Here is a 10000-nt window from a genome sequence, read left to right as displayed (position 1 = left end):
TATATACACACACATATGTTACACACACACACACACACAGATATATCTCATCAGTCTGTGAGAGGTGAAGATGTGCGTGACCTCTGACCTCTGTAGGAGAGCCCAGGTCAGCTGACGGGCTGCAGGTGCTGGTGTCCGGCGGGATGGTGCCCAGGCTGCTGTGGACGGGTGACGAGGGTCCAGCGGGGGGCGCCGAGGAGTCTGGGAATCCGGCTGACGCTCTCTGAGCTCCTCTGCTCTGCATCCGGTCAAACACACTGAAGATCTGACTCCATCGACACCACAAACCAAACACCAGCTGGACCTGAGACACACCAGAGCTGGAGTCAACACTCTTCATGGCTTCAATTTACTGAATTTATGACACGAACTGAACGCATTAAGATCTTCTAAAGAGCCGCAGATTGAAGATGAATGTTGAGTAACTTCATGCTAAATCATAACACAATGAAACGCTTGTAGAAACGAGCGGTTTGACGTCAATCGTCTGGTGTTGTGTCGCTCTGCTGTGCTTCCAGAAGAGCATCATCAGCACATCCTCTGAGTTCAGGAAGATCAGACGCTCATGTTCATGAGCCCATCACTGTCCTCAGCTGCTGACGGCTCTATAAATAAACTCAAACACAGCAGCTGAGTCTAACTAGTGTGATAACACAAAACATGACCAACATCTGCTGAGAGAAACCACTAAAGAAATGCTGTGTGTGTGTGTGTGTGTGTGTGTGTGTGTGTGTGTGTGTGTGTTTGAGGAGCGTCTCATCCGTGAGCTCATTGCTGAAGTTCAGCTGGATTCTCCACTCAGGATCAGAGAGCTTCAGTTTGTATTCACACAAGTCTTAGAAAAATAAGCAGAAATCAGAGGATAGATACCAATGAACACACGCACAATCCCCTGTGATGTTTGTACTGGCTACTGTATACAGGCCACCAGGGCACCATACAGACTTTATTAAACAATCAGCAGTTTCCCAGTTTTATAGACTGGCCCAGAGACTGAGCAGGATCGGGTATGACACGAACAGATTCAGTCTCTCCACAAAATCACAAACAACAAATCATTTTTTCCTCCTGCTGGTTTTCCTTCGTCTCGCTGCAGTTCTGCTTCTGATTCTGCCGTTTGTTTTGGGCAGCTATTATTTAACACGCGTTTCCTTTCCGCTCGCAGCTGACGGCACGGAGAGAGCGGGAGCCAATCGGCTCGCAGCAATCAGCGGTGCTCACAGATCTGCGCTCAGATACGTCAACATTCATTTCACACGGACCCAAACAACGAGATGCTCCATCTGAGAGCAGACGTGAGCACCGGTGTTCAGAACAAACAGTCTGGGTCTCAGGTTTCCAGAATGGATCGAGTGAATGCTTTGTTTATGTGTTTCATGTCTCCCAGTGGCGGAGCCAGAGGGCTAGTTGGGGTGGCAATTGCCACCCCAGACGAAGTCCTTGCCACCCCTGTTGCCACCCCGCTGAAAACATTACACTGTTTGATTTTTACGAACATTTCTCAAATCTCCCAGCGGACGTGAATGCATCCTTACACAGCACGCACAAGCGTGCAGCGTGCTGTTGCTGCTACACTTTTCATTGGTTAAGCTGACACGCAGCTCTTTCGTGCTCCAAACGGCTCCAAAACATCGCGGCAGCACACACGGGACCGATGAAGATCTGCGATTTTTTTAATAAAAAACTCGATTTACGATTCGAATCGATTTTTTTTGTCTGTTACGATTGTCACTGTGTCAGATTACACGATTTTGACTCCTAAAAATTTTGTCACGTCGTGGACAAGAAACATGTCAGACTACACGTTGTTTTCCGACCAGTCATCGCGAGCTGTCTCACACACTCATTCACTCGCACATACACAAGCTCACTCATATAGCCTACACACACACACTCGCACATACACTCTCTCACATACACGCACTCTCTCTCTCTCACACACACACACAGACACACACACACACACACTCACTCACTCTCGCGCGCACACACACACAGTCACACACACTCGCTCGCGAACGCACTCTCACTCACTCTCCCTCCCTCACTCACTCAATCGCTTACTTTTTCGAATTACTTTTTGCTGCTCATTTATATACTCACTAAGTTTAATAAAAATACATAATACATTTATGTAATATTTAAAGGTGTTAACTGTAATCTTACAATGCAAAATGATAACTTACAAAGGATTAAATTCATCACAATTATGTAAGTATCTGGATATTTGCCGCGGGGCGAGGGCTTCAATAACCTCTCTCTTTTTTTGACCATACATGTGTTTGCATCCCTGAATAGATGTGACTGTAGAGATGTACTGAAGTAACTTTGTGTAGACATACAATTTATTAGCACTTAACATAACATGTCTAGACGTCTTTAAGCAATTTTCCTTGTGTTGTCAAATAGGCTAGACCTCAATATACTCACATTTTGTCGTAATGTATTACTTTAGTATTTGTAGTAATGGTGTACTCATGGTAAATAATAACAAGCAAATTGTTCCAAATTTTGGTTTCTTCATGAGGTGTGTAACCAAGCTTTCCTTTGAATAGGGACAGCAGAATGAAGAGAAAAAGCGATATCACCAACTTCTTTCTAAAGAAGCAAAAGTCAGGTGCAGATCAGGGCCAAACAGATCCCAGTGTCAGCTGTTGTAGTGAACCATATGTAGGTGGTGGACAGGGAAGTCAAGAAGAGAAAGATGATGACACACAAGAACCCAGTGTATCACCAGCAGGTCAGAGCAGTGAGCAGAGGCAGTAAATTGTGTCTTAAATTCAGATTGTGTGATGATTTTTGTGCAAAGTATTATGGTATAATATCCAATGATAATTTTATAATGAATTCAAATTCAGAAGAAGACCAGAGTGAGACGGTTATTTCTACCAGTGATGAGGAAGACAGTGAGCCAGTCCTAATAGAAAAAGAAGAACAATGCACTGAACTCCCCATACCCAGCTCAAGCATCACATGTGCACCAAAAGGACCAAGTGGTAGGTAGAGTAGCCATGTACAAAAAACATTAAAGGGATACTCTACCAAAAAATTAAAATTCTGTCATCATATACTCAGCCTCATGTTGTTTCAAACCTGTATGAATTTCTTTCTTCTGCTGAACAGAAAGGAAGATATTTAGAAGAATGTCAGTAATCAGACAGTTTTAGATACCATTGACAATGGTATCTAAAACTGTCTGATTACTGACATTCTTCTAAATATCGTCCTTTCTGTTCAGCAGAAGAAAGAAATTTTGGAAAATAAACAACTTTAATTAATCTGTATACATTCTGTGGAAAATAATTTATTTTTAGTGTAATTGAACACTTTGTATATTGACCCCCCAAAATAATACCTTGCCACCCCTTTGCCACCCCTGTTTTAAAAGTCTAGCTCCGCCACTGATGTCTCCGCCAGTGAAGCGCGTGACAATAAACTCTGTCTCAGGACAGGATTCGACGGTGAGGACGACTCCACACGAATGGGTCACTGCCGCCACCACTCAACACTTATATTCATTAATCTTGTACATCCAATTCTTCTATTATTAAATAAAATATACAGTATTTCTAGAAAACACAGAAAATAAATCATTATTGTTGAGCCCTGTATCAAAGCTGTGAATCTGTCACTGGTATGAACAATGGAATGAATCAGTAATTCCAATGACTCCACAGAACTGACTGATATTAAAATATATATATAGATATGTGACCTGTGCTGGCAAAATGAGTCACAATGAGAAATTTTCAAAAATGAGTTATTTTTATTATATATGATTTGTTGAAATCGGGTGAAAAATGACTGAACTACAGCTGTTTGAAATCAATAGAGTCAGCAAAGTAAGTTTGAAAAAAAATCAAGTTAAAGGTTTCTGAAGGTTCCAAAGCAAAATCACCAGCAACGGTGCATCTGTTCCTCCAATTCTTTTCTTAATAATAATTACTGTATTAATAACTTCTAAAAGTTTTTAATGACATTATTTTATCTACGGATGCTGGTGATTGTGTTATTCTGGTGGTTCTTGATTTAACTGCTGCGTTTGACACTGTGGACCATGACATCTTAATTTTGCGTCTGGAGCAGTGGGTGGGCATCAAGGGCATAGCGCTCCAATAGTTCAGGTCCTATTTAAAAGGCCGGACTTTCTGTGTTAGCTGTGGTGACCCTGTGTCCTCTTCGGCTCCTCTCTCTTGTGGGGTACCGCAGGGCTCAGTTTTAGGCCCTCTCCTTTTCTCTCTTTATTTGCTCCCCCTTGGTTCAATAATCAGGAAGCATGGCTTGTCATTCCATTGTTATGTGGATGATAGCCATATTTATGTTCCACTTAGAAAGAATGACACAATTAGACTGTTACTTGATTGTCTATAAAGGCATGGATGGCTCTTAATTTTTTAAGTTTCAATGAAGACAAGACAGAAGTGATGGTTTTTGGTGGGACCACTGGGACCCCTGTGGCTGATTTAGGTGCCTTAGCTCAGTACATCAAGCCAACCATCACTAACTTAGGGGTGAAAATTGACTCAGATCTTAAGTTCGAAAGTCAGATCAGGGCAGTAGTTAAATCAAGTTTTTTTTCCAACTGAGGCAGCTGGCCAAGATAAAGCCGTATCTTCCAAGGCAACTTTTTGAGACCGTGATCCATGCCTTTGTAACCACTCGGCTGGATTACTGTAATGCATTGTATGTGGGAGTTAGTGGGTCCTCTGTTGCAGATGGTCCAAAACACTGCAGCGCGTCTTTAACTGGAACACGTAAATATGAGCATATTTCCCCCATTTTAGGTTCGCTTCACTGGCTGCCCGTACATTTTAGGATTCAATTTAAAATTCTTCTATTTGTTTTTAAATCCCTAAATGGGCTTGCCCCACCTTACATTTCTGAGCTGCTACACCCTTACATGCCTACCCGTTCTCTCAGGTCAGCTGATCAGGTGTTCCTGAATGTGCCAAAAACAAAGCGTAAGCTTATAGGGGACCGTGCCTTTGCTGTGGCAGCTCCTACATTATGGAAGGATTTGCCTCTGCCCATTAGGCAGGCCTCTTCACTGTCTTTTTTTAAAACATCTCTTAAAACATATCTTTTTTCCTTGGCCTTTGACACCTGATGTAGATTGATTTATTTTTTTTGCCTCTTAATGTTGTTTTAATTGTATTTTATGTTTGTATGAGTTTTATTTTCAGCACTGTTCAGCACTTTGGTCCACTTAGGTGTTTTTAAAGTGCTTTATAAATAAAGTTTGATTGATTGAACTTTTTAATTTTACATCTAAACAAAAGCATTCAAGTAAGAAAAATGAATAATCAAATGCAAAAATCCATTTAGCGTGTTCATTACAAATAAATTGATTATTAAAGCTACAGAAGCAGCAATGATTCTCTCTTTTCTTTTATTGTTAGATTAACATTAATGAGACAGATGGCCTATATTAAGACTTACTGTACTGCACGGATCTAATATAATGTTACACATGCAATGTTTTTTCCTCAACAGTTCCCCAAACGTTCACTTAAGACATAAAAGATTGTGTTTGCATGAATACTGAAATACTGTAATTCTGTGTGTATGTTCACCGCACGCAGTCGGAAGCGTCTTTAAGCGGTCGCTTCAGATGACGGTCAGCGTGAGAAGTGAGAGGAAGTACTCTTCTCAGAAAAGGTACAAATAAAGATCATTTTAGATGTTTAATTATTATTTGGAGCACTGGGATCACTAGATGAGGGCTTAATGAACTCATTTTTGTGAAAACCTAAAATTTCTCACTTTTTTTGCGCATCGTTCAAAATTAGTCCACATTCACACTCATTTTGCCAGCACGGGTCACATACAGTAGATTAGTCAATAACAACAATCAAACATATATCAAACGGCTGGATTCAGTCTCTAACACAGGTATATACTGTATGTATGTATATTACTTCTCTTTTTAGGAGCACGGTCAAACATTTAGGAGCACCTTCAAATTAATAATCAAAACTTCTGATCAAAAATGAACCTTCCCATTACGAGGTGATATTTGACTCAAAATGATTTACAGGGAATTTAGTTTTTACCTTTGTAATGACATTTTTCTAACTTTATTAAAAGTATGTCATCTTTTGTCAAATTCAAAAAAATATATTAATAAGCTTTTTATCATTTCTAATTAAACCAACAGAATAAAAACAAGTAGAATAAGATACCAATCAAATGAAATCAGTGTTTAAGAAATAAATGTGTACTACAGGTGGCACAGAAGAACACAAGTGGCTTGTAGGTGTATTTTCAGATGTTTAATGAGGCTCAGAGGTTGCATGAGTGCAGTTAAATTCATAAATTCATGCTGAGGTTAATGTCTTAAATATACAATTTTGAATGTAGAAATATTAAATGATTTAAATGACAGAAAAGATACTTAATTAAATTAAAACCCCCAGTAGGTGGCGGTATGTCACTGATTTTATCACTGAATCATTCATTTAACTGAACGGCTGATTCATTCAGGAATGAAGTAGACTGTCTTTATGAATGGGTAATTGAATCATTGACTCACTAGATTCGTTTAAACACGCAGTTCATTCATAAACGAAACACCGCTGTGTTTGAATGGAGATGTGCAGCAGCTTGGCTCAGACTTTGTTTGAAACTATTTTCGTTGATGAAATAGAGCAAAATAAGGCAATAGTGTTGTGGTCAGACAATATAAGTCATTTAATATTAACTTCGTGTTTAATGAACTGTTGTATTAAATCAATATCTCATTTGCAAACTCCCTTAATAATCATTAAAAGCTGTCACTCATCTTAGTTCATCGCGATCTCACCAAACTCCATTATAATCAATGAAGCTCCTTCCACTGCACAATGAATCTCTTATTTACATTCTGTCTATGCTTTTTTGTTATAATGAGAGAATACGGCTGTGATACATTACTCAACGCTGCAAAAACACATTGAAAGTACGTTAGAAACCTTTAAAGCTCCCTCAGCACAAACACACATATGCTGATTGGTTCAGTCGCACTGGTGCTACTAAATATGTTTTCATAGTCGCACGCAGTAGTTTCAGACGCACATGCAACTGAAATGGTTGCACTGCAGAGCCCTGTATATATATATATATATATATATATATATATATATATATATATATATATGCGTATTTCTGTGTTTATTCAGAGAATGCAGTGGGCTGATGGGAAACACTGCAGTACCTGAGGGTTGGAGCATTTGAGGTGCACCGGCTGCAGATCCACATGCAGACACATGATGAAGGCGTCTTTGCTCTCGGGCTGAAGTTTGGGAGCGGTGAGCGCCAGCGTGGAGGTGCAGCCCACCGGATCCAGCACACTGAGAGACCGCTGCGGTCCCAGGAGAGAGTAGACGCTCAGCCGACTCACACACACCGTCCAGGGGAACGCATCACCTGCACACACACACACACGTCATGCTCGAGCTCCAGAGCATAGAGAGAGGAACAGATAGCGGCGCTCGTACCCTCCTCCAGCACGGGTCGGCGCACCGTGAACGGGACGTCCTGCAGCGGCTCCATGCGCCGGTGTCCTGCGCTCAACACACTGATCTGCGGCAGACATAGCACCAGCGTCCCCGGTAAACACGACTGACTGTGATACCAGCTGCGCACGGTGCCCGGGATATCACCACACACCAGCCTGCTGGGAGACGGGAGGCTTTCTGATGGCATGAACACACAGCACGACTGCAGATCCACCTGCACACACACACACACACACACAGAGAGAGAACAGCTGAGTGTTAGAGACGAGTGTGTGCGCGGCTACAAGAGCATTACCTCTCTGCTCACTCACACACACACACTTAAACACACATGCACAGACACACACACTTAAACACACACGTGCACACACTTAAACACACACGCACTCACGCACACACACACACACACACACTCACACACACGTACATGCTCACACTCACACACACACTCTCAGGCACACACACACTCAAACTCACTCTCACACTAACACACACTCTCTCACACACACACACAAAAGCTGGTCTTAACTCGACTTCCTTCTCTTTTCTTCCAGTAAATAATTGTGTTTGATTTGTATGTGCAGCTTTAGCTGTATACACACACACACACACACACACACACACTCTCACACACACTCTCTCACACACACACACACACGCACGTCAAATAAACTGTGAAAGCGCAGCGGGTGTGTTTGTTTCTGCTAGACGCTCCATTAGCGCCGGCCGCTGCCGTAATGAGGCTTTAGATGCGCTGCTTGTTTTCGCTCCAACGCAAAACACAAGTCTTGAGCTGCTCCGCTCTCAGAGGAACGGACAGCACGTGTGTTTATTAATCACTGAATCAGGTGAGATTTCACCACACACTTCTCTTCCACAGAGTAAGGAAACTGTCCGACTGCACGATGAGAGCTGAGTGATTGATGACATCAGAACTAGTCTGAGCAACTAGTTAACCATCGGGACAACCAGTCTGTCTTTTCATGTTCAAATGAGATCAATCACGTAACTGACTGAAAGAAATGAGCAGTTTTGACCAGTCTTAAGTGAAGTGGTTCATGCTGATGAAAGTGAACCTGCACTGATGGAAACTTCACAATGAGACTTTAATTCCTCACAACACATCTGCTGCGTCCCGTGAGCCACACTAAACACAGAGAAAATATCCTGTTCATTAATGCGTGGCAGCTGAGCGGACCTGCGTTACTGCGATTTTCCATGGAGACGGCCGTCTGTTAGCGCAGATCCACTTTCAGTTTTGGTAGCAACCTGTTGCTGTGAACACACTCGAGTCAAATATAACACAAATACCTCATGACAGAATCACTGGCACAGAAGAGAACAACACCAACACACCAAGAGTCAGAGAGACCAGCAGCAGTGTCCTCATAAGTCACCTTCTCCTTGTAATACCTCTGTCATACCCATGTCATTATACAAATTTATGTCCTCATTTGTCTCAAAAATGCGCACACCTCACAGCCAACCAAACAGACACACTCACACACCCTCTCACACACACACACTCTCTCACAGACACACACACACACACACACTCACACACACTCTCTCACAGACACACACTCTCTCTCACACACACACACACACTAACCTGTAGTGTGAGGCGTTTGACAGTGTTCCAGGTGTGTGTTATCAGGTTCTTCATGTGTTCTTCTGGACTTACGTGAGATTCTTCAGATGATATACCTTCAGGAAATACCTTCACTGGAACAGACAGAGGCCTAGACTCTACATACACACACACACACACACACACACACACAGTGTTAATACAGACAGATTCAGATAGTTCTTCATGTTCATAAAATAGCAATCGTGTGTGTATGTATGTGTGTGTGAGCGTGTGTGTGTGAGCGTGTGTGTGTGTGTGAGAGAGAGTGTGTGTCTGTGAGAGAGTGTGTGTGAGTGTGTGTGTGTGTGTGTGTGTGTGTGAGCGTGTGTGTGTGTGTGTGTGTGTGTGAGTGTGGGTGTGTGTGTGAGCGTGGGTGTGAGAGAGAGAGAGGGTAAGAGTAACAAAGTAAGAGTAACAATTTAATTGATGTTCAACAAATAAAGAAACAGACATAATACAGATAAACAAATGATAAAGCTTGGCTTATTGAATATTAGATCCCTTTCTACAAAAGCACTTTTTATAAATGATATGATCACTGACCATAAACTAGATGTGCTTTGATTGACAGAAACCTGGCTAAAACCAGATGACTACATTACTTTAAACGAGTCTACCCCCAAGATTACAGTTACAAACATGAACCGCGTCCAAAAGGTAAAGGGGGAGGTGTTGCTACAATTTATAGCAATATTTTCAGTATTTCTCAGAGGTCGGGTTTCAAGTATAATTCGTTCGAAGTAATGGTGCTGCGTATAACATTATCCAGAGAAACAAGTGTTAATGATAAATCCCCTGTGATGTTTGTACTGGCTACTGTATACAGGCCACCAGGGCACCATACAGACTTTATTAAAGAATTTGCTGATTT

General features: G+C 41.8%; 1 protein-coding gene across 4 annotated transcripts in view; it reads right to left on the bottom strand.

The window, feature by feature from the left end:
- Nucleotides 1–10000, bottom strand: part of LOC306877490 (intermembrane lipid transfer protein VPS13B-like) — a 190568-nt gene that overhangs the window by 132126 nt on the left and 48442 nt on the right. For all 4 annotated transcript variants that reach the window (XM_079429263.1, XM_079429262.1, XM_079429264.1 and 1 more), the window contains exons 22-25: nt 9109–9245; nt 7476–7710; nt 7193–7404; nt 89–304 (exon numbers count right to left, since the gene is read on the bottom strand). In XM_079429263.1, coding sequence (XP_079285389.1) covers nt 89–304; nt 7193–7404; nt 7476–7710; nt 9109–9245 — 800 coding nt within the window. The remainder of the gene's footprint in view (nt 1–88; nt 305–7192; nt 7405–7475; nt 7711–9108; nt 9246–10000) is intronic.

This window comes from Barbus barbus (genome assembly GCF_936440315.1).
Source record: "Barbus barbus genome assembly, chromosome: 12".
NCBI lineage: Eukaryota > Metazoa > Chordata > Actinopteri > Cypriniformes > Cyprinidae > Barbus > Barbus barbus.
Note: the sequence above shows the minus strand (reverse complement) of the source record. Positions and strands in the feature narration are given on the sequence as shown.